The sequence below is a fragment of the Polypterus senegalus genome, chromosome 4, assembly GCF_016835505.1.
Source record: "Polypterus senegalus isolate Bchr_013 chromosome 4, ASM1683550v1, whole genome shotgun sequence".
Taxonomy (NCBI): domain Eukaryota; kingdom Metazoa; phylum Chordata; class Cladistia; order Polypteriformes; family Polypteridae; genus Polypterus; species Polypterus senegalus.
This window is the reverse complement of record NC_053157.1, coordinates 88,085,111-88,111,698: the sequence shown is the minus strand read 5'-3', so window position 1 is coordinate 88,111,698 and position 26,588 is coordinate 88,085,111. Positions and strand designations below refer to the sequence as shown.

The following is a 26,588-nucleotide window of genomic DNA, read 5'->3' as shown; positions in this document are numbered from 1 at the left end:
AGTAAAATGTATAAAGAAAAGAATATAAGGATTGTGACTTGGAATATTGGGAGTATGAAGGGAACATTAAGTAGAATAGTATAAGTGCTGGAGAAAGAGTGTAGATGTGTACACAAGGCTAGGTAGAAAATTAAAGGTGCAAAAATGCTTAGTGGGTATAGTGGAAGATACAAGTTTTCTGGAAGAGGAGTAGTGATGACAATGCTGAAAAATGAGCAGACGAAGTGGTGGAGGTCAAAAGGAAAAATGAGCATGGAGCACTGCTGGTTGGCTGCTGGGGAGAAGATTGGACAGCAGGAACTCTAAAGGAAACCCAGCTAGACAAAGGGGAGGTTGAAGGCTGGAGTATGGTCTACGTTTACCCGTCTGTCTTATCAGCAATATCACTGTCTGTGGATTATTGTTTTCTCCCCATTACCACACCTATATGGATGTATGGACTGAATTGAGCCTGCCCGTCGTGTGAGTAGTGAATGAGAATGGTCATCGTGCTTCATCTCATCAACCCTTGTCACCAAATGACAATGTGATTTTTGTTAAACAATTGATGAATATTGTCTCAGCATATACCCCATGAAGTGATAAGCAGAAAGATTAGTTCTGGAAGAAGCTGACTGCATGTCTCATTGGAATGTAATTAAAATGGGAGGCAACTTGAATGGGCAGGTTGGAGACAGTGTAGATGATATGAGGAGATCCATAGCGCTTGAGCTTTGGTTCCAGAATATTGATGTTAAAAGGCACCTGGAGTTTGGTGATGTGATGGAAATGGATGTGCGTAAGAAGCACACAATGGTGGTGTAAGCAGCAACACAGACTATCTGTTAATGAGGAAGATTGATCTGGACATGGTGAAAAATGTGAACGTGATAAGTGGAGAAAGTTGTGCATCACAATATCACTTCGTTGCAGGAAGATCTTTTATTTACAGACATGAAGTAAAGTAATAAGCAAGTACCAAGGTCTGGAAGTAGGAGAAATAAATTTGCTGCACATTGGCAGCAGAGATGAATGAGGTTTTCAGAATCATCTGGTGTAGCTGGCAAGTGATAAATGATGAAGAATATCTGTTTGAAAACTACAGGAGAAGTCTGTGTTTGAACAAAAGAGCTATAAAGACACAAGGGAAATGGTAATAAAATGTTGAGGAGAAGATGAGATACTAAAGCAAGAGGTGATAGGGCAAAGTAAAATGCTAGAAAAGCAGGAGCAAGGGCACAAGAACCTAAGAGACTGGAGTTTGCAAATGACCTACAGAATGAGGAAGGAAAACTGAATGCGTTTAGGACCACAAAGCAGATGGAAAAAGAAAGACAGCACAGAGTAGGTGTAAATTGCTTGAAAAATGCTGAAGGAAGAATTGAGATAGTAATGCAGATAACAGGAAAAAGTGCAATGAGAAACTATTGAATGAGGGAAATGAATGGGAAAATAAAAAGACTGGGCAATTAATCTTTGAAAAATAAGGCTGCAAAAGCACTGAAAAAGATGAACACAGGTTGAGCAGTAGGCCCAACTGGAGTGGAGTTGAAAGTGTTGAAGCCAGCTGAAGGTCCTGGAGTTGAAAGATTGATAGACAAGATTGTTTGTGAAGGGAGATATCCTGAACAGTAGAAAAGAAGCTTGTTCTTTCCAGTATACAAAGGAAAATGTGATTCATTGAAGTGTGGATCATATCAATCAAGCTTTTGGATGGCTAGAGAAAACAAATCAGGGATCAAGTGAAAGATAACAAAACACAATTTTTGTTGTCAGACAAATTCATGGAAATCATCAGGTGAAAGATAAGAAACTGCATTATGCATTTGTAGATAAGGAAAAGTCTTTTGACAGGGTGAGATGGGCAATGAGAAAATTAGTTTTTTATAAATAGTTGGTGCTTGTGGTAATGTCATTGTATAAAGAAGTGTGACTATGGTGGTCATGACAACAGAATAGACTTTTAGTTCAAAGGTGAAAAACATTAAGGCACATGCCAGAAAGATGATGGTTCTAGGCAAAGCAAAAGGAGATGTGGAAGAGTTGGATGCATGGACTTAGTGTATGTGCTGGAAGAAACTTGATCTAATGAATGGTTTGTCGGAAGAGGTGCAGAAAATATGTAGTAGTGCAAAAGGTAGTGTAAATTCAGGTGTCAGCAATTGAGTTTTTTTGGAAAAAGTAGGGCTGCAGACATAGGCGCGGACAAAAGAATGATAGAGAGAATGACAGGTACATGAAATAAATGTCAGGAGTTGTTCCTCATTCTGTTTATAAAATCTTTGTGAAAAACTACGCTTTATGGTAGTACAATATGGCCAAAAGGTGAGCAACTGGCAAAGCTGGAAAGAATGATGATGAGAATGATCAGATAGATGTGTAGTGAGGAATGAGAGGAAGATGAATGCTGAGTTTAGAGAAAGACTTGGAATAAAGTGGATAGGTATTAATTTTGAGTAGTTTGGTCATGTGGAACAAAAATCAGAGAATAACTGAATGAAATGTTGCATCAATATGGAGGTTAAGGGAAAGAGGCTAAGAAGGTAAAAAATAAAATGTTTTTGGAGATGGTTTCACAGGATATGAAAAGATTGTGTTTTACCTTAAAGAATGCCCAGGACTAAAAACATTGAGGAAAAATATTTGGGGCAAGTGGATAACCTGGGTAAACTTTGAAAATGGTCATTACACCAGTAATAATGATAATGATAATGCTGTTCTGAAAAGACTGCAAGTCTTGATATGTTTTTTGGAAGCTTAAACAAGCTTGAAGTCAAACAATATTTGCTACATTACCTACTGATCAGTTACAGTAGGTGTCTAAGAAGCAGGCAATAAGAACAGCACATGAACATGCTTTAAAAAAAAATAGCCAACGGACCTAAGGCACACCAAGCAACTGTGGGCAAAATCACAATCATTTAACTCTGCACAAAATATCCAAACTACTGGAAAAATACAACAAATCTTAAAAATGAAAGTCTGAATATCTGAGATCTGAGAGATACTAAAAGAAATATGAAAAGACAAATGGTTTACAAGTTCAGCACTGCTGTTTTTACTCCCATCAGTTTCTCAGTCATTTTTATATTTACTTGATCTCACTATTTAATTAGCTTTACTTTTTAATAATCTTATTTTGCATTCAGAAAAGTACACTAGTGTTAAATTTATGTTTAAAAGAAATTAAGAAATATTTGCATTGTTTGCCATATCTTTAAATATTTGACTCTGTTCTTTTTCTTTTTAATTTATCTGTGGAATGTTCACACCTAATTAACAGGATGAGTGACACAAACTACTAAAGGGCAGCTAGCTTTTTTAGTGTTACCTACTTATATGTAATAATGGCATAAATGACCCAAAAATTAAAAAGAAGAAAATCCTAAAATGCAAAAAAGACCTTTTATGCATCAAAATCTCTGCTTCTTTCAGTAAAATGTAGCATGACCAGTTTGTGATTATGGAATTGATCCAAAAATCCACAAACTGGGAGGTAACAGCTTGCTTAATTAATGTGGGAGATCAAGTAAAACAAGAAATTCATCCATCCATATTCCAACCCGTTGAATCCGAACACAGGGTCACGGGGGTCTGCTGGAGCCAATCCCAGCCAACACAGGGCGCAAGGCAGGAACCAATCCCGGGCAGGGTGCCAACCCACCACAGGACACACACACCCACACACATTAGGGACAATGTAGAATCACCTGCACCTAGAATAACCTGCATGTCTTTGGACGGTGGGAGGAAACCCATGCAGACACGGGGAGAACATGCAAACTCCACGCAGGGAGGACCCGGGAAGCGAACCCGGGTCTCCTAACAGCGAGGCAGCAGCGCTACCATTGTACCACCGTTCCACCCCAGAAGAAATTCATTGGAATGAAAATTTGCTTCCAAAGAAAGTGGTAACTTGAGAGGACAATGTCTAAGACTGAACTTATGGACCGCTGCCTAAGGTGATGACTAAGTAATTACATTTGCCGAGCAACTCCAACTGGGTGGCATGGCCAGAGATAAATAGCATATGAAGCAAAAGCATTGATGATGGACATCACATGACAGTGCATTTAATTCTCTTTATAGGCTTTACTTTAAGGTAAAATGTACTCTAACCAAATATTTAATCTTTAAATTTGTAAACAAATCAAGAGCTCCTGTGCTACTTTGATGATTTCTTGTGTAATTTATACTTAATATAAAACTTACGGTTCAGATGTTGCTTTCTCCCGAGGTCTTAGTTGTAAGAGGGATGGCATGGGCGGAGGCGGTGGAGGCACAGGTGAAGAATCCTTAAATGAAGAAGGACCATTATCTGAGGTACATTTTGATAATGGTCGGTATGTGTGAGTCTTGGGTGCTGGATGTGCCTGTACAGGATCTGATGGATTATAAGAATCTGAAATAGAAGAAAATCATGAAAATGTTTTCACTGGGTTTTGCTTTCTATTGTTAACATTAAAAAATAGACAAAAAGAATATATTTAATATTAAACACTTTAATATTATGTTCCATGTATTTCAGAATGTTCATTCCTAAGAAAATTGTTTTATAAATGTTACTGTTGTCTTGGACAGACAGATGTTCAATAGACAATCGCCAGTACCATTTACTAATCTCGGAGTGACAGGTCTGCACTAATAGCCAGAATGAACTTTAAGTGTTTACATAATCTTTAATAATAATCACAAGCAATCTGTTTTAAATAATACCCCTTGTGAAAAACATCACATTGATAGCTGGATGAGAAACTGATAAAAAGAAAATGGATGATAGTTCACCTCAATATTATAGGTCAAAAATGTTAGGTATCTACAGGGATGGTACTTATAGGTTTCATTTCAACAGTTATTTTCAACAAACGTTTTGCCAAAGTCTCTTGGTAAACACACTAACACATGTCTATGGCATAATATCAGATGCTCCAAACAACAACTGGTACAAATTGAAGCTTCTACACTGTAACCTCATGTCTCTACCTGTTTTCAAAACCTCAAGCTTACTTAAGTGTGGCAGTTATACTAATAATAATAATAATCTGCCCTCCATGTTACTGCCTTCACTTAAACAGGTTAATTTTGCACTGCTGATTAATTGTCATTGACCAGTTTTTTAATGTAACCCCTAAATGCGTTAATTTGACCATGCTTGACATGATGTTAATGAAGCAGCCCCAAATGAATCCAAATCTGTTAATAATAGTAGGGGGTCAGTGGAGCTTGATTGTTTCCTATGGTGTTTCTTGATAATGAACTTAATTCGCACCGTCTGTCCTTTATAATACGGAATCAACACATATTGGAATATAAAATGCCATGTACCATATTGAATCACTAAGGGACACAATCACTCATGTATTTTTGTACATACTGTTCCCTATATACACTAGCTCCTCAAAGTGCAGAGAATAACATAAGAACAGTTAAAATCAAACCAGTCATACAAGTGGAGTGAATGAGTTTTATTTCTGTGGCATGCTAACTTTGTAGACAAACATGATCGGCACACTTTATGAGATTGCACGTCAGTGCTGCTGTGTTCACACATTGACAATTAAAAAAAAGGTCACATTGTGCAGTACAGCGGAACGTCCAGAAGAAAATGATACACACACTATAAAATTACTACTGTATGTTAATGTTTGGGAATCCAAGTCTACCCATAAAAGAGGCTGTAGAGGTACAGATCTGAGAGGGAAACAGAATGTCAGTGGGTCAGCCCTGTCCCTGAGGGATATCTGACCTGAAATAGTACAGTGCAGGTTCTATCCATCTCTGAGCAGCTAAAGAACAGATGACACAGAGTGGAATCACTCGAATCCTTATACCTCACTTAGACCTCCCCCAGAGTAGAAATGATATGATGTTGTTTAATTAATTGCATCTACTATAGCCTACAAAATAACCTACATTAGCTGATATTATACTTTAACCAGTAAAACAAGGCAACAATCAGTACATATTGATCATGCTAATATTTCCATTCATTTTAGCTCAAGGTTAAGATGGTTAGACTTATTTTATAATTCATAAATAAAACATACTATGACAATGTGCAATTTAAAATATTTGAAATAAATAACCCTATCATACTATTCTGTATAATCTATAACCAAGATATATATTTTTCAGTCTGTCCTGCTTTATGTTTTCATCTTTCTTGATCTTGAAAGGTGTAGTAATACATGTTGCAATATTCCTTTTTCTCTTTAAGGAAATAAATATATTTTGATTAAAAGTATGGGTTTCATATCTCTAGTAGAAGAAAAAATAATTCAATTTTGAAAGTAACATTACCCAACTGTGGTCCTTTGTGAACATTTGTTTTTTGTGTCTAGACATCATCCCTTGAGCAATCAAGGCAAATAAACTGGTATGCTTGGGAAACCAGCTAAATATCCATTCATCCACTGTCCAACCCTCTATATCCTAACTACAGGGTCATGGGGACTAGCTAAATAAATAGTCAGAAAATTGATACACTCTTATTTTTCATCTTCATATCATGTTAAAGGCAGAATTATTGAAAGAACAAACCAAAATGCTAGGCTAACACATTGTGATTTGCATAGGCAAGTGGTTAGTTATTAAACCTGTTTTGTATTAAAACTTAAAACACTGAGTTCCTTCTGGTTTATAGAAACATTAATATGCTTGAAGGAAATACGATAATTTGCAATTAATGCACAGTTAATTTAAATTAAAGATTTTACTTGTGTGATTTAAAAAAATAAAATTAATTGAACAGCAGCCCTAATTAATTTATAAAAATAATACTTATTACTATTTTTTTTATTTTTAATTGTACCTGTTTTTGAAAAAAAAATAGTACTTTTCACTTTTGACCTGCAGAGGGTGCACCAGCTCACCAAACCTGACACAAACAGATGCAGACACAAGTCCAGCACACACATGGCTTTTATTCAGCTGTAGGAAACGCTTTCCATCCGTTTCCCACCAATACACAGTACAAAAGCACAGCAATACACACAACACGTTTTCTTTTCTTTTTCTCTCCCTCTCTCTGTCTCCTCCACCTCCACTCCTCCCATCTTCTCCCTCCTGACTCTCGGAGCAGTGGTAATGTGCTCCTTTTATCCAGCATCCAGGAATACTTCCTGTGGCGTGTTAGCATGGTCCAGAAGCACTTCCAATGAAATAGGGCTCCAAAATCCCTGCAGCACCCCTTGGTGGCACCCACGGAACCCAACAGGGCTGTGTCAACCCAGGGGGGCTGCCATCTAGTGCTCCAGGGGAGATAATGCCCTGGATGTCAGTCACACACTGTTTCAAAAGTAAATTACAGACTGTAAGTCATTCGTAAGTGTACTAACACCAACACCCATCTCAGCTAAAGCTGAATTGCTGAAGCAACTAAAACGATCTGCTTTTCTACAGAACTGCTACAAAAGGCTCCTTCAGAATGCAAGGCACCCCAACATCTAAGTCTCTCCATCAGGTAAGGCAGTAACAATCACAGTCAAATGACACTTAACAGTATATCCCAGAACCTTGATCTTGGCTTGGTCAGCAAGAAGAGTTTCCAGAGCTCATCTTTTCATACTTTCGTGGACAAATCTATGCACCAGGTATCATCCAAAGTTTTGTACTTGCGTTACTCAAGAAAACAAGTATTAACTCTCACTCTTTGCAATTTTCTTGCCTGGGTCTGGGTTCTGTTTTCTGTGACTGACTCTCTATTGCCTAGGGTGTGAAACACATCTAAAGCTTGGGCACCCCACTAATCCGAGGGGAATTCTACTATTTAGAACTCAGAAGCAGAAAAGGAGAAATTCAGCCTGACTGATTCACTGAGTTTGGAGTCAACTGTAGAAAAATGTGGCGTATAACAAGAAAGATAATATGTAAAAGCAATGTGTTCTTTTTGTTGAAGGAAAGCAAAGAGTTAACCAATCATCAAGCACCAGCTGATATATTTCTTTCCAGCGAGAGTGGATTAGGTATGTCATTGAAATCTCTCTGTGGACCCTGAAGACTTCTGGATAAAATTGTGTTTCAAGTCCTTGAGAGGACAGGAACTGGACAAAGACTAAGCATCATTACTGCATTGTACTTACAGTTCTGAGGACAATGTAAATCCATAGAATAAAAGCCACTGTATTTCTGTTTACTAGTATTACTTAAACTCAAAGCAATCATTTTTTATTAGCTAGTTTTTGTAAGTTCTCCTTTCTTCATATTTAACAGGAAACTAATCTTGCAAAATCGAACTTTCTTCCACTGTAGTACTGGGTCCAGCAGCAAAGTGACTCTAAAAGGTCCCTGGCGTCAGACTCATAATCACATATACAAGCTGCATTCCAACTTAAAAACTTTTAAGCAAGACAGAAGGTTTACCCATTTACCTTGCTAACTGGCCAAAAAGCTTATAAGCGCATTTAAAACCTGGTGCTGAATAATTATATTTTCTAAATTGACTGTTTGAATTTGAATTAAAAAGTAAATATAAGAAACATAATTCGCAAGATTATACATTATTTAAAAGAGAAAATGAATGACATCAAGTCAAGTGTATTTTATACTGTGTGTTTGATCTTTTGTGCATATCATCTATCCTTTACAGTGTTTGGTTTATCACTGTTTTACAGTCTGACACACCCAAACCTACAAACAGAGGACGTAAAGGATGTTCTTCTTTGAAGATTTAAACCAAAACAACATCTTTCTCTCTCTCTCTGTTTCTTTTTTCAATGGTCATCAAATATGTAGAGTACTGTGGTTAATTGAAATAATGAAAGGCAAACAGCAGTAGGTTTGAAAAATTAAATAATGAGCCATACCAAAACCTATACAGTTGACAGTGTAAAAGGTGATATATTATTTTTGTTTCAAAAAACATCCTTCCATCTATCCATTAGCCAACCCGCTATATCCTAACTACAAGGTCACGGGGGTCTGCTGGAGCCAGTCCCAGCCAACACAGGGCGCAAGGCAGGAAACAAACCCCAGGCAGGGCACCAGCCCACCGCAGGGTGCACACACACACCAAGCACACACTAGGGACAATTTAGGATCGCCAATGCACCTAACCTACATGTCTTTGGACTGTGGGAGGAAACCCACACAGACATGGGGAGAACATGCAAACTCCACGCAGGGAGGACCCGGGAAGCGAACCCGGGTCTCCTAAGTGTGAGGCAGCAGCGCTACCCACTGCGCCACCAGCCATCCTCAAAAAACACTACTATGCAAAATATGAATACACTTTTTACATTTGACTAGAAACATTCGAACCCTTGAATAAGCTCCTCTCACCAAACACAACACCCCAAGTGACTCCACCTAGGTTGCTGCAAGGTCCTTTGCTGTGAGCCAATGTTGTCTCAACCCTTTATGACTTTATGATTTACAGTGCTCATGTTGTGTGGTTGACCTCTGGCTGGTATGTGCAATTTGTTTTGCAATTAAAATGTATGACTTTTGGTTAGCATGTGTCCTGTCGAATGCTCTTGACTGTCAGTGGCACGTGCAAGTGCAGCAGTTTTTGCGATGTAAACAATAATTTGGCCTGTGAATGTACTTCAAAGAAAGCACAGAGTGAATTTGTAACCCTTGTCCTTCTGTCAGCTAGGGCGGTTATGTGAACTGCCGTATCGTTGCCTGCACAGCCATTGGTTTTGTGTCAGCAATGGTGCCTCTGCTTTCTGTGAGAAAAGCCCAAAGCTGAATTTCATGGACGAAGTACCATGCATGAACAATTCATGGGCCGTGTTATGAGTGTCACAATATAACACTTCACCCTTTCCTGGCTGATTTCGCTATACATCACCACCAAAGCTGGTATATGTGGGTCAGATGGCAGGTCACCCTCAAATCGTCATTGGACCCCTTCCTGTGACAGGTTAAACAATATAACGTACATAATATCAACAAAATGACCATGAGAAACAGACAAGGTGAAAATAACTGTATTAAATCAGTCTTGAAAACTATACAACTATACAAACAGAAATGGCAGCAACCAAATTCGTGAATGCACCTCCCTCCCGCACATCCCAACAAGTACAGTATGCGATTAACTTAAAAGAAACAAAACCCTTCGACACAGACAAACCCCAAAGTTCAGGCAGTTTTCATAAACCTATGATAACATTAGTCGATTTCCTTGTTCTCTTTTCCCCAAAGTCTCCAAGCATGCTACCCCAGAGATCAAGGATCACACTTAGCTCACCAACGTTAATTTCTCCTGACTGTCCCAGCCGAGTGGGTCGGCCAGCAAAGTCTTTGAGGTGGTCACCTCCATAAATGGGTGAGGCAATCCTTTCTCTGGCCGTGGATAGTCTACATTTGCAGTTTTGGTCCTGTTTTAGCAGTTGGTGTTGAAAACCTTTGTTTTGTTCTTTTTTTCTTTCTTCTTGTCTTTTGCTGTCTTTTAAACTGTATTCTGGAGTTCTTTCTCCATGATAACCCCTGGAAACTACAGCAACACCTCCCCCAAAGGTGTTCTTTATGACCATCTGCCCAACGTGCCGGATTTAATTCCCAAACCACCATCATATTAAGGGTGCTTGGGCAGCAACCGGGTTAACATTGAGGAAGGTGAATAGACAAAACCAAATCAGATAGCGTTTATGTGGCGGTGCCACAACAGGGTAACCTGTTAATTGAGACCAAGGTGAATCTATAAGGACTAGGGGTGTGTGATTTTTTGTTATTTTTGTGACAAAAAGACAACTCTTAGCATTTTATATACAGGATATAGGTAGACATCACCAAAATTGTGAGAACAGATGTTAATGAAGCACTTACCTGTGTTTACAAGTGCATATGTGGCGTTATACATGTCTGCACCTGTATCATCTAGAAAGACAAAATGAAGACAAGAAAGTAAATAGCATTTTCTTTATTTAATTCATTATTTCGTAAAGGTAGATATTACCTTTGGTGGACTGTCAGAAAAAGTACAAAGCAGTTTTATAAATTTGTCCGATTTTAAAGGCTTCAGTACCCCATGAACAATATACAGAAATATTCATCCATCCATCCATTGTCTAACCCGCTGAATCCGAATACAGGGTCACGGGGGTCTGCTGGAGCCAATTACAGAAATATTGATTTAAAAAAACAGTATATTAATAAGTTAAAGAAACTGTTAAAGACTGAATGAACAGTTTTTTGTTATACTAATGCCAGTCCATATTTTCACTTTTGGACATTTGTGACACATTCCAGGCCTCAAGTGCTGATTGATAAAGGACTTACAAAACAATATAAAAAATCTACAAATTGTTTAGATGCAGAGCATTTGGAAAACTTAATGAGAATTAAATTCTTTTAAATTTTGTACAGGTTGTTAATGTTCATGAAATTTATAACTTATGGAAGACAGAAAAGTTTAGAAGAGAAAATGTTTGACTATTCACTGAAATGTTCTTAAAAATATTATATTAGTTCAGGTAGGTTTTGATATTTCACATTAAATATGCAATACAGAAAATAATTATATGTCTTAAGTTTTTTTGTGCTATATACAGAAATGTACTGCTAATACTGGCACTCAAAAGTTGTTCTTTTTCAGAAGTTGCTGCTAACACGAAAAAAAATTGCACACAACAATCTAGAGGAAACACTGCAGACAACCCTAAACATTATATATATTAGGTCTTAGAAAGTTATCTATTTAATTGTTGTGATTAATGTGTTAAAAAAATATTCTTGCATCCAGGGCCGGGAACAAGGCAAACACCTCAGGCGTTTTGATCAGACTGTCATTTTTATGTAACTTTTTCTCTTTTTTTTTTTTATAAATTATGAAACAGTAATACTATAATGTTCCAGCCGGAGACTCAGATGGCCACAGGGCTGGACAGTTACTGAGCACTGTGCTTGCAGAAGGTGCATTGTTTTATGCTAATGAAAGATGTCAGCGGGAGGAGGAGGTCTCGGAAAAAAGGGTGGAAAGTGCTGGGGGTGTGCAGTAGCGGTATGTGTGTGGACTAGAAGGAGCAGCACAGAGTGAACGATCTAGTAGTGGGGAACAAGAGTCAAAGAGCTATAACACTGAAGCAGTACATGATCAGTGTAAAAGAATCAAACAAATCCGATTGCAAGTAGAAAAGATGAGACATCTCCCATGGCTAAAACGGAAGTTTAGCTGGGAAGCAATCAATCAAAGCTCATCGGTTTCAAACTCCTGAAATGTGTACTGGTGCAGTTCATCCTTTGATTTTGGGTGTTATAATGCAAATAACTTAAATGTGTGCCTAAAGAATTACACACACATCCAGTACTGTATTTATATACTACCTTTAAAAAATTTTATGAAATAAAATTTTCATTTAAACGTTTAACATTTTGTATTACTTGGTTCACAACAATACACCACATGTTTCCGTGAGAAGATTGAATAAATGTCATATCATATAAGTGCTAAATAAGTTTTCTTTGAGTGGAACTAAAACCAAAGTAAGTCTCTAGTACCTCTGTATTTAACTTGCTCTGTTCTGTCAGGTAGCTTACAATGCTGACTGCCCTAATATAATAACAGAATTTAACAAAATTGAAGTGTAATTATTATCCCTACCCTTTATTCTAGTTTGCAGCATATCGGCTAATTTATGCACACACAACATAACCACCCAAGTAATGCATGGTGTCAGTTTTTAAGTGAGATAGCAGCTACTGAGATCTTTTTTTGCATGCCAGGAGAACAGCAGTGTTTTCCAACCTTTTCTGAGGTGGCACCATGATTCTACCAACCACAAAAGCATTAAATCTATACACGTGCTGAACTGTTTGAAGGGTCAGGACAGGGGCGGCAAAAAATGTAGCTCAGAGATTTGCAGACACAGCACTTAGTTAACACTTTGGACACATTTCCTGGCTGCTTCACTCATACAGGTGGTCCTCCCTCTGCTGAAGTCTTTGTATCTGGGAATTAGGTGTCAGGTACACTGCGGTGGGCTGGCACCCTGCCCAGGGTTTGTTTCCTGCCTTGCACCGTGTGTTGGCTGGGAATGGCTCCAGCAGACCCCCGTGAACCTGTGTTAGGATATAGCGGGTTGGATGATGGATGGAATACATACATTTCATATGTGTTCCAGGTCTAAAATAAACTATGTAAATGTAGGATGACAGGAAATGCGAGAAAGAAATATTAAACACATAGCTAAAACAGAAACGTTTTTCATGTTATAGTAATAATGACAAAATTCTGACTTGAAGTGTATACTATGGGAAGACTGAAAACACTTTCACAAAAGGTATACCAAAACAAGTGTGCTTTTATTCAAGAATATAACCAAAAAAAAAAGAAATTGTTCAATTTACATGTTACTGGCAAGGTATAAAAACTGAAGTCCAAATATTAATCAATATGAAATAAACACGGCTAGTGCAGTGGTAAGAACAGATGTGTCATGATCAAGAGGTTGCTGGTTTGATCCCAGGTCCTCCTCGCATTTACTGTTTTGAATAAAAACATACATTTGATTTGAGTCTGTAACAGCCGGCGTAAATTTATGGTAGTTGTGAAAGTTAACGCTGAAAGGATAAAAGCAGACACAGAAACACGACTCAATCATTTCTTCTTGGTGTCTTGTTGAGCAAACAGACACCACAGTGTCTATGGTGGATTTTACTTTTCCTCGCATATTCTCATCAACATCATGTCATTTGAATGACTTTCCTTATTCAAGAATCCAAGAAGAAAACTGAATAAAAAAATCATTCACATGACATGTCGATATGAATGTCAGTGTGCGAGGAAAAGTAACATCTTTTACAAGTACCACAATTTTGACTCACATCCAATGTATGCTTTTATTATATGATAAAAATAATAATAGCAGCTCACTACTCAAGTGCTAAATGCAAAGATGGCGTGGGATTCAAACCTGTTGCCTCGCCATTGCTAAATGGTAGCTTATCCACTGTGCCATCTGCACAGATCCGTGATGGAGCAGCATTACCAGTGAGACAACTGATTGAAAATGAAATGCGCAAACACGTATGTGAACGTCTTTTACTTTGTACCGACTGATAGTTGGGCTTCAGTAACATATCAATTGAGCAATTTCTTTTTCTTCAGTTTTAGTCCAGAATAAAAGCATACTTGTCTTGTTAAACCTTTTGTAAAAGTGTTTCTTGGATATTTGTGCTTCATTTTTCACACATCCTGCACTTCACATCAAAATTTCGTCATCATTACTATAACATATGAAACCATTTTCTGTTTTAGCAGTGTGTGTTCAGCATTTCTTGCCTCACATTTCCTCTGTCATTCTATATTTACACAAGTTGATGCAGACATGGAACACACATGAAATATATGTATTTCAAATCATAGTATTTGATTACCTATACAACTCCTTACAAACACATTGTCTGATGAACACTTCAACACAGACTTCAGTGGGAGGGTTTGTGGTGTAGCAGGCTGCATTCTACTAATCCACACATTTGCAAAACAAAAGCAGGCTATTAGCACAGCGATAAGGAGCTGCAAGCTTCTTGGAGTATGTCAGGAAAATGTAAGGTCAGGGACAACGAACAAAAATCGTAAGCTTCAGAAATTCTAGTGTTAATCTATTTGAACATGAAAATAAATAAAATTGCATTTATTTATTTTATAAATATAAGGCATACACTGAACATTAATTGAAGGGCCAATGCAAAGTCAAACAGCAAACAGTCAATCCAAAACTTCAAAATGGATCTATTGTGCAGTTTATAAACTCAAGCACGTTTATAATTGCATACCTGGTTTATGCACCATATGGATCTGCTTGAACATGGTCTTGTACCAGTCTTTTGGTCGGTCCACTGTCTGAATAAAATGAAATACTGCATTGTTAAAATAAAATCAGTCACTTTTAAAATGTACACAACATACTCCTTTAATTTTGGTCAGTTTTATCCAAAAAATATATATATATAAATAAATAATATGTATGTTATATACAGTATATATATATATATATATATATATATTATATATATAAAATGCAAAGTTGACTGACTGACTCACTTGTTCACTCATCAACAAAAACATTATTTCCTGTTAAGTTAAAAGGTCAAATTTGACAGGAATGTACATTTATGGCAACAGGTATCTGCTAAGTAAGGACATTTCAGGATATCAATATTTAGGAATAACAATAATACAGTATCTACATAAGAAAATGTAAATATCCTAAAATCTAAGAAATTATTTGACTGATTTGATTGGAATTTGGTGATGTTATAGAAAATAAAGAAAGCAAGGTGATAAATTTTATTTGTCTATATTTTTCTATAATAATGCTGTGTCACTTAGCTGTTTGGGGACTTCCAGTTTATGCAAATTAAGGTCACCAGCAGAAAGGATAGGTGGGGCACATGAAGAGAGGAGCTGACCAGTAGGGTGTACGTACAAGTGAATATGGAAAAAGACATGGCAAGAGATGTGGAGTGGAGAATGAGTGGGAGGAAAGATAGGTGAAGCTCAAGTGAGACGTGGTTAACAAGAACTATACTGTAAAGCTCGAGTTTGGGTGTTGACCACTGTTGCTGAGAACAAACGTGTTGTAAAGAGGTCACTACAATATATTTACAGGAGCAAAACATTCCCAAAATGAAATGTAAATCTGCAGCCAGTAAATGTTATTGCTATTTGTAATAAATTAAAGTAAAACAATTCAGTGTAAGAACTCTATTTACTGGCTATGGCTTTCAGGGTAAATCTATATAAATAAAATTAAAAAAACAAGTTTCAGAAAAAAAATGAAGCTTAAACAAAAAAACACAAAAAAAAATACATTAGTGAATGATGTAAACCATAGAAAATTGTAAACATCTAATAAGTACTGAATTCTCTGCACCCCAGGTGAACATACAACTGGCGATACACTTGAAAACAAATTCTTGAATAACCAAAGTAAAAACCCACATCTAAAGCCAAGCTTAGTTCAGTTGGCTTCAAGTTTTCTGTACCCTTTATTTCACTTCCAGTCGTTTTCTATTTTGTAAGTTTATTTGTATTTTATTTCAGTTCTTATTGGTTGCCATTTTTAGTTTTCCCACTTTCTCTGAAATAAACTGGTGTTATCATACACTAACCTTGTTTTTTTATTTTGTATATTGCTTTTCATCTAACCCTTCCAAAACTTTAGAACAGTCCAAGATTACAAAGCATTACATTGAAATCTGATTCACCGTACCATTTTTACAGGATGCGCTGCAGAAGAAATTATATGTATAGCCAAACATCCCAGTTTTCTTACTAATTACCAATGCGTTTCCTATCAAATTTGTTTGCAATGACCATCAACAGAACCCAAAGTTAGTCACTAAGAGAGGCAAGAATGTTTTACTTATGGCTGATTGTATAATATGTAGGATGTTCAAGAGTAAGGAGCTCTAGTGAACTAATAATATTAGCCCCTGGTTGAAAACAAACTACAAGTACTGTATACAGTATTTCCCCTTGGGATTAATAAAGTATCTATCTATCTACAGAAAATGAGTTAGTTACATAGTAACTGATGGCACTATAACTGAGGTCCACTGTATTAGGCTGTTTCCTGGAACAATATTTGTAGTTTTTGATCACCAGGGAATAATACAGTAATCCCTCGCTATATCGCGCTTTGACTTTCGCGGTTTCACTCTATCGCGGATTTTAAATGTAAGCACATCTAAATATATATCACAGATTTTTGCTGGTTCGCGCTTTCTGCGGACAATGGGTCTTTTAATTTAGGTTACATGCTTCCTCAGTTTGATTGCCCAGTTGATTTCATACAAGGGACGCTATTGGCGGATGGCTTAGAAGCTACCCAATCAGAGCATGTATTACATATTAACTAAAACTCCTTAATGCTATAAGATATGCTTCCCGCGTGGCGCTTGTTTTGTTTGCTTCTCTCTGTCTCTTCATTCTCTCTGCCTGACGGAGGGGGTGTGAGCAGAGGGGGCTGTTTACACAGTGGCTGTTTGCCTAGAAGATAGGACGCTCCTCTACAAAATGCCGCTTTATCGCGGTGCTTCTGTATACTTAAAAGCAGGTATTGATTTTTTGATTGTTTGCTTTTCTTAGCGAGCGCTCTCTCTGACATTATCTGCTCTTCACGGTGCTCCTTTGAAGATAAGATATGTTTGCACTCTTTTACTTGTGAGAAAGAACTGCCATCTCTGTCTTGTAATGAAGCACAGTTTAAACGTTTGACTAAAGGGTGTTATTTCTAATAATGTTAACAGTGTGGGAGAGTTTATAAGGGCTTAAAATATACAAAAATAACCATACAAACATATGGTTTCTACTTCGCGGATTTTCACCTATCGCGGGGGGGTCTGGAACGCAACCCCCGCGATCGAGGAGGGATTACTGTATTATTAGTTCATTGACACTCCTTACTCTTGAACATACTATATACAATTGGATAAATATACTGTAAATATATAGATATACATACATATACTGTGTAAGGTATTTATATAACCAGGACATGTGAGCAGCTAGAAGAGGAAGGTGGAGGGAGAGCTTAGGACCCAAAGACTTACAAATTATGTTTCATTTAAAGCACTGATCACTGGAACACAGTAATTAATAAATAAGAGGTGCTTTGTAAACATTGGTTCCTTCATTCCTATACAATATAAGACACAGATAACAAGATTACTCCCATTGCCCCTTAATAGTGGGAGAACTTCCATGAATGGTTAATTATTGTCTCACTGACTTTACACTTGTTATGTACTCATTGTATTTTTTGGCGCACATACCTACGATCTGCTTCTTACAACCAACTACAAGTGTTACCTAGTAGGTAACCGTCTAAATAATCAGATTGTGGTTCAGATCTATGAATGTAATACTCCAATCTTCACCCTGTCAAGTAAATGAACTAGCCACTGTGGTGCAACATCAGAGGGTTTGCGTCAGGCACTGACGTCTGAGGTTTGATCCCCGTAAGTCGAAGCAAACATGCATACACCTGATGAGCCCCAATTAGGGCGAAACACGTGTTGTGTACCCTTTGTATTATTTGGCAGGTACTGTATCATGTATCTATGATCTGTTTCTCACTACTTAGAGGATGTGGTGGATGTTTCAGACCTATGAATCACTCTACATGCTACAATGTTTTTTGTTCAAAAATATAAAAACGATAAGGCTTACTTTTATTATAACTAATAGATATATCTTTTTTTCCAGCAAAATCCCCACCATAAATAGCTATGCATCAATTTTTTATCTGTTTTTTTCATTATGAGTTATATGGAGAACCGAAAGCAACTAATTCAAGGCCCATGCCAACTTTTGATGCTTGGTTGACCCTTCAGTAGATTACAGCAGCAGCTCTGCCAGAATTATTAGCACTGCAGAGTTGTAAATCTAGTGTCACACTGTTGGCAATATTCCTTTCATGGTTATTATTTTTAATATCTGTTGTTTTTTTTAGAAAATAAACAGTATCATGAAGTAAAATAAATGTAAATAGTTGAGTATACTATTTTTACTATAAGTATGATTGCAAGGTTTACGCTTATGAAAATATGCAATAATACTATTCAATAATTCATTCATTCACTCATTTCAGAAATAAGAATTATACTGTCATGCATGGGTGCTTGAGGATCATCTTCAGGACTCAAACCAAGCGGGTAACACCACTCTGGGACACGAGAGGGCACTGTTCTATCTCTTCCTCCCACAGCTCAAAGAAGATGCCCAATAAGGACATATGATTCAGAGAAGGCCCTGTCCTTTCAATTCACAGCTTTACAAAAGGCTACCAGGTAGGATCCATGCCTACCAGCACAGAGCTACCAAAAAGTGACCGGCTCTTGAGAAAAACTATTTGCAAAGACTGCCCCAGGTGGTGTTTCGAAAGAGCAGAGTATCAGCATTTTTTGCTTAGGTTGTGCACTTGTTTAAGTTTGTGCATTAAGCGGAGTTGCCTTATTGACTCCCTAATAATTCCCTGGGACATTTGCCAACTTACTTAGGTGATTGCAATACAGTAAAGAGTCATGGGAAGTTACAGGTTAGCCATCACCCCTGGACATGGGAGCAACATGCATTCACACAAGGCTAATTCAGAGTTATCAATTAACCCAGCATGTTTGGAGCTGTAGGAGAACACTGGCGAGATAAACTATGCTAAATACTGTACCAGTGTGCAGCCCCAAACTATATATGTCTTCACATAAATATTGATTGATTCATCCATTTATCCAAACTCGATTATAGCAATGCAGGGTCACTGGGGTCCAAGGGGCAAGATGTAAAAGAAGACTCCAGGTGGAATGTTGGGTCATCACCAAGCATATTCAAACAACTGACCTAACATGCATATCTTTGGGATGCGGGAAGATGACATATTAATTAAGGATCAGGCCAACAAACATGGAGATGTACTTCTGGTACTGAAGCCAAGTTCAAGAAGCTGTGTAAAACTAACCAATGCATCACAAGATTACCCCAACAAACATCCACCCGTTTATTTTTTAAACCCGCTGATTAAAAGTCAGGGTTGTGGAGTGTTGCTGACTGCCCAGTGGGGGCTGGGAGGTCTCGTGGCCTTGGAACCCCTGCAGATTTTGATTTTGTTCTCCAGCCCTCTGAAGTTTTTTTTTTTTTTTGGTTGTTTTTTTTCTGTCCTCCCTGGCCTTCGTACCTTACTTTATTCTTTGTTGCTTAGTATTGCGTAATCTTATTTTTATATTTTTTCTTCTTCATCTTGTAAAGCACTTTGAGCTACATCATTTGTATGAAAATGTGTTATATAAATGTTGCTGTTGCCCTATACAGAAGGGTAGCAACCATATCAACTACTAAATCACTTATTGGGCCAGGCAGCAACCCATCTGCCTGTCTTTGTGACCCAGCAAAATAAATGAAGTACAGAGAGAGAGAGTCCATGTGGACATTCACTCTCCATACCGACTCCACACAGGTAGTGAATGGACTGGGATCAAACTGTGGGCTAGTAGTGCTGAGCACTGAGCCCTCATACCAACTGTGTTTATACGTGTAGGGTGAAACCTGGATTCTGTAAATCTGTGCTACCCTATGTTTAAGATCGTTTACATAAATGCTAAATATTTAGGTTAAGTATGCTTTTATTAATTGCAACAAAGGTAGTGAGAAAATGCATACTCTTGATAATCAGATTTTTATTCAAATTAACACATGAAACAAGAACAGAACAATGAAAACAAATCTTCCTTGTCTTAAAATGAATGAAAAATGTAATTTGTATTATGAAATAATACATTATTCAATTAAATGGTTCACAGCCAACTTCAAAACAACAAACTATTAGCAGAAAATGATGCATCCACACAACACTCTCATAATATCTGGGTTTCAAATCACTGAAACAAGTAATCTTGAACTGATTTGATTTTGATCTATACAAAATCACAGTGAAACTTTTTGATTAAAAATTTTCACTCCTGCAGAATGCAATTCAGGATTGTTTTAGTGCCAATTCCAGCAGCAATGTAGGAAATGTCAGTCCATCTCAGGGACAATTTGGAACTGCCAGTTAACCTAAAGAGTTCATCTTTGTGAATACATGAGGAAAAAGCACAATACCAGAGGTGAAGTCACACGGACACTAGAAGAACATTCAAATTCCACAAGGAGTAGGACTGAGCACAGGATGCTAGATCTGTGAGGATGTGGAACCATTGAAAAGGATTCATTTATGAACATATTTCTTATTTATTAAATCCATACAGTGATATACTGATTAAAGATTGGCTATTGTATATTATGACAAAAAGATTATATTTGAAATTCATGCAACATATAAATAAGCAAGAGAAGGGTATTATTTAAAATCACAAAGACAAAGAAAGCTAACAACTGTCAGTTGATTTAAACTTACCGTCCTAATAGCTATTGGAATGCCAGATTCATCTACCGGGCCGATTCCTGTGTAATGGGGAGCTTTAATAATGGATACTCTCTTCTCCTCATGAGATGTCCTGGAGATGGGCACTGGACTCACGGCAGCAGAGCCATGAAAATATGACTCCTGTGCAACAGTCTCTGATGATTCTGTAGCAGACAACAAGAAATACCAATCCTCATGAAACTGTGAGTAACCGAATTGAATACAACTGAATTTTTCACTTGATCATTTATTCCTTGTTTGATGCAGTTACTTTTAGGCATAGAAAAAACCACTGCATTTAAACTGCTTGGCAAAAACTGAAGTAATGTTGTCTTGAGGTCCAGGCACGCAAAACACGAGTAATGTAACAAAGCAAACCGCAGGAGGGTTACTTCACGAGCTAGGAATGTGTTATTTTATGTGAATAATTACATATCTGCCTTTGTCAATGATGAAGTTGAACAATTCTGCGAGACAAAGAGAACCAGCACTAAAGACCGGGGAAAATCTCACAGTGCCAGCCCTCCTTATTCTTCCTCAAGTGCTCTATTCTGCATTTATTGGTAATCTCTATTGTTTGTGGAAAAGGGATTAAAGGGATAACTGCTGCTTGAGTGCTACAATAGGAAATCTCAGTGAATCGCTAATCAGCAGCCTGTGATGGAAACCATTTAGTAAGGTGAGTTATATTTTTTTATTTTTAAATGTCAACATTGTGAATGAAATACATGTAATGTTCTGAATTGTTTTTGAATTGTTGTTTCTGAATAAACAGAAGTCAGAATCATGGCTTCAGTTTCCATTCTTTTGAGATATTTTATAGTATTAGGACTTAAATAATAAAATCAAATTACTTGCATTAGATTGTTTTTAAAAATATATAACACTATATAAATTGTCGATAATAAGAATTTTTTTGATTTAGAAGCACCCAGTCAGTTACTACTATTGAAGATTCACCCCAGCATACCTCCTGAAATTGTTTCTAAAAATGACCAGTATACACAAAGACACTGTGAAGACTCTGTTTGGATGGATTGTCTGTGTGCCAAACAAGGAAAAAGATGACTTGCAACACACCTTGCAAAACTTATTATTATTATGGTTGCCTTGCCTTAACCCAATCTCTATTTGCTACTCTTTCTTTTCCAAACAACTGTATCAAGTTGCTTTTATTAACGGTACTTCACTTCTTCTGTATGCATTACACAGTATCACTGGATAGGGTGTCTATAGTTCATGAAAATATTTAGGGCCTCAAATGCTCAAAGACTGCACGGGGTATAGAGATGGGTAATTCTGAACAAATGAAAGGGTTTAGATCTTTGGTGTCTCATCTGAGATATGATGAGCTGCTAGAAAAGACAGTGACCCTCTTCTATAGGTATGGATATGAAGCCTTTACTTTTCAAACTTGCTCCAACCAATTTAGGCTTACTGGAGTTGTGGCCCTGACCACAAAGCAAGGAGCAACCCTGGATGGGATATTAAACCAGGGCCAGACAATGTAACCTGCATTATAAAACAGAATACTCCGAGACAAAACACATAATAACTCAGCATCAACTCCACATAGACAGAGATTAGCTGCTTAGGCCAGAATCTTAACCTCCTTTATTGGCTCTGTAAAGTAAAAGCACTATCCACTGTCCCCACCTTATAAACAGTCAGTCAGTCATTATCCAACCCGCTATATCCTATCACAGGGTCATGGGGGTCTGCTGGAGCCAATCCCAGCCAGCACAGGGTGCAAGGCAGGAACAAACCCCAGGCAGGGCGCCAGTCCACTTCAGGACGCACACACCCACACACCAAGCACACACAGGGACAATTTCGGTTCGCCAATGCACCTAACCTGCATGTCTTTGAACTGTGGGAGGAAACCGGAGCACCCACGCAGACACAGGGAGAACATGCAAACTCCATGCAGGGAGAGCCCGGGAAGCAAACCCAGGTCTCCTAACTGCGAGGCAGCAGCGCTACCAGTGTGCCACTGTGCCACCCACCTTAAACAATTCAGTTAAATTTATTATTTATACCAGCTGTTTAGAAATTCAGAATGCGACACAAATTTAAAAACACAATACAGATAAAAAAACAAGTCAACATTCAACAACGCACCAAAATGCAATGCACAAAAGTAACACACAATAGAAGCTGCGCATTCTTTATAAATTAGGATCTTAATATTGCTAAATATAAATACATAAACATAAATGTATGAATATAAAGCAAACTGACAGCAAAATATTAATAAAAAAAACTCCAGACATCAGTGTCTACTCTAGAGACAACAAGGTACCAAATATATATGCTAGTATATAATGAAGGGTTAAGTAGCATCCCAGTTAAAGTTTATTTATTTATTTAGTATATATAAATATATTTAGATTTAGAATTATAGTGTGGCTAAAAAGCAAGGAATGTTTTGATAAGGTTAATTTTAATAGGAAACAGGGTCATTGCAGAGTTGAGAGGCAGTTAACATCCTCAAAACCCTTGTCATGTAAATGATATATTCCTAAAGGGAAAATGAGTACACATGCCTGAGTGCTCTCTCGGTTCTGCAATGGCCGCTGTGAAATTGAGGGCTTTTCTTTTGGGTTCTTATGGTATTTTATTTGTTAATCTTTATATATAATACTCTACCATCGCTGTCCGTTTGTCTGTCCAGGATTTTAATTCACCTGTAACTAGCAAACAGTTTGAACTATTGATCTGAAATTTGGTACACACATACTATGTGAAGTCTACTGTCCGCTTTCGGGGTGATGATTGACTTCCAAGGTTATTCCTCTTTTTATTTTATATTTTATTTTATTGCAGAATCAACTCTCGGCCATGCAGCACTTGCGCACAGGTGCTGCTTTCATCCCTACCACCTTCGCACATCACTTCCCCTGTCTCTTCATATCTTAAATCTTTATTGAGGCAGATTGAAGACTTAAGTGCCAGCTTAAGTGAAAAATTAAGAAAAACATACTAAGTAACTGCAACACAAACACTGACTTAATGATGCCGACGAAAGAAGAGAAGAAGCGAACCGCTAGGGCGAAGAAAAGAAGAGCAGCTCAGGAAGCAGAAAGCACATCAACCACTGAGCAGAGGAATGCTAAACGTACAGAGAAAGAGTATGAAAACTATGAATGCTCAAGTTAAGTGTAACATGCAGTGCGCCGTTACTGGTTTAAAAATAATTAGAACATAGAATACTCTAGAGAAGAACAGGCCATTCAGCCCAACAAAGCTTGCAAGTCCTATCCACTTATTTCTCTCTATTATAAAAAAAAAATCCTGGAGAGAAACAGTAGATTGACGAGACGTGATCTTTACGTTAAGATCACGGAAGACACTTAAAAGACCCGCGAGACTAAAGAGACTGGCCACGGAGTGTCTCGCGGGGACCTTAAACATGAGACTTTGTGCCAAGAGATTGACCCAGGACTGTCTTGCGATGACGCAGAACACAAGATTCTTGCAAGACATGCCCTACTTACAATCAAATAACAGCACAGGCAGCAACACTCTCAGTCATGTAAAGGAGGCTTTGAGCACACACAGATCCAGGGCTCTCAGTGCATATAAAGAGTATAAGGACAATAGACGACTAAGTGAAGAAGAAAGCAGCGTGGAGAAAAAAGTGTTAGATAGAAAAAAAGAGCAAAAGAGAATAATCTAGGTGCAAATTCAGAAAATAAGGAAAAAAAAGCACATCCAATCGCTCTCAGAATTAAAAGACAGAGAGTAAAAGACAAGGTAGAACTTCATAAACACGTTCACAAACGTTGGCGCTATACACTTGCCGAGCAAGATACAGAATATGAAAGCAGAAAAAAACGACAGTGTCAGACCAAAGAAAGTAAACATCGCATTAGGGCAAAGAAAGAGAAATTATTACTCGGAGAAATAATGAAAAGGAGAATAGAGATCAACTATAAGGACATACACTCACCTAAAGGATTATTAGGAACACCATCCTAATACGGTGTTTGACCCCCTTTCACCTTCAGAACTGCCTTAATTCTACGTGGCATTGATTCAACAAGGTGCTGAAAGCATTCTTTAGAAATGTTGGCCCATATTGATAGGATAGCATCTTGCAGTTGATGGAGATTTGTGGGATGCACATCCAGGGCACAAAGCTCCTGTTCCACCACATCCCAAAGATGCTCTATTGGGTTGAGATCTGGTGACTGTGGGGGCCATTTTAGTACAGTGAACTCATTGTCATGTTCAAGAAACCAATTTGAAATGATTCGAGCTTTGCGACATGGTGCATTATCCTGCTGGAAGTAGCCATCAGAGGATGGGTACATGGTGGTAGCGGGTAGCCCGTGGCATTTAAACGATGGCCAATTGGCACTAAGGGGCCTAAAGTGTGCCAAGAAAACATCCCCCACACCATTACACCACCACTACCAGCCTGCACAGTAGTAACAAGGCATGATGGATCCATGTTCTCATTCTGTTTACGCCAAATTCTGACTCTACCATTTGAATGTCTCAACAGAAATCGAGACTCATCAGACCAGGCAACATTTTTCCAGTCTTCAACTGTCCAATTTTGGTGAGCTCGTGCAAATTGTAGCCTCTTTTTCCTATTTGTAGTGGAGATGAGTGGTACCCGGTGGGGTCTTCTGCTGTTGTAGCCCATCCGCCTCAAGGTTGTGTGTGTTGTGGCTTCACAAATTCTTTGCTGCATACCTCGGTTGTAACGAGTGGTTATTTCAGTCAAAGTTGCTCTTCTATCAGCTTGAATCAGTCGGCCTATTCTCCTCTGACCTCTAGCATCAACAAGGCATTTTCGCTCACAGGACTGCCGCATACTGGATGTTTTTCCCTTTTCACACCATTCTTTGTAAACCTTAGAAATGGTTGTGCGTGAAAATCCCAGTAACTGTGCAGATTGTGAAATACTCAGACCGGCCCGTCTGGCACCAACAACCATGCCACGCTCAAAATTGCTTAAATCACCTTTCTTTCCCATTCTGACATTCAGTTTGGAGTTCTGGAGATTGTCTTGACCAGGACCACACCCCTAAATGCATTGAAGCAACTGCCATGTGATTGGTTGATTAGATAATTGCATTAATGAGAAATTGAACAGGTGTTCCTAATAATCCTTTAGGTGAGTGTAGGTGATATGTCAGAAGTTTGTAAATATTGTATGGCTTTGAAGTATAAGTCAAGAGAATTTCAAAAACAGAGTTTACCTCACATGCATTTATTGGTTACTTTGCAAAAACAATTATTAACTGCTGATGATGTAAATCGTTTTGTCTGTGCTGAAACTCCAAACAGAGAAAGCTATCCTGAATTACGGTACAAAGTCATTACACATGTCTCACGGAGCTCATTTAAAAGATTCAGAATGTTGGGACTCGAAAGATTCCATATATTGTTTTTACAGAAGTTCTCAAATAAAAGTGAAACTAATGAAATAGCAACAATTCAAAGAAAAAAAATCTTAAAAGTGTATCCGGAAAAACAAAAACGGGGGTTGGCGAGTGAAGCGAGCAGGGGGCAAAGCCCCTAATCTTCCAAAAAAACATCAAATTGAGTTTTGAAAGTCCCTAAAGTCTTACTGTCTACCACACTACTTGGTAGCTTATTCCAAGTGTCTATCATTCTTTTTGTAAAGAAAAACTTCCTAATGTTTGTGCGAAATTTACCCTTAACAAGTTTCCAACTGTGTAATCATTGTTTTAATATTTAAATGTAAATATATTTTGTATTACAGGGCATGCAGGTGATGAG

The 26,588-nt window shown here is 37.8% G+C and overlaps 1 protein-coding gene across 18 annotated transcripts in view; it reads right to left on the bottom strand.

Annotated features, from left to right (window-relative positions):
- LOC120527501 (sorbin and SH3 domain-containing protein 2-like) overlaps positions 1-26,588 on the bottom strand; it is a 416,285-nt gene that overhangs the window by 114,720 nt on the left and 274,977 nt on the right. For all 18 annotated transcript variants that reach the window (XM_039750968.1, XM_039750969.1, XM_039750973.1 and 15 more), the window contains 4 exons: positions 20,823-20,995; positions 14,704-14,770; positions 10,753-10,803; positions 4,192-4,381 (listed from right to left, as the gene is read on the bottom strand). In XM_039750968.1, coding sequence (XP_039606902.1) covers positions 4,192-4,381; positions 10,753-10,803; positions 14,704-14,770; positions 20,823-20,995 — 481 coding nt within the window. The remainder of the gene's footprint in view (positions 1-4,191; positions 4,382-10,752; positions 10,804-14,703; positions 14,771-20,822; positions 20,996-26,588) is intronic.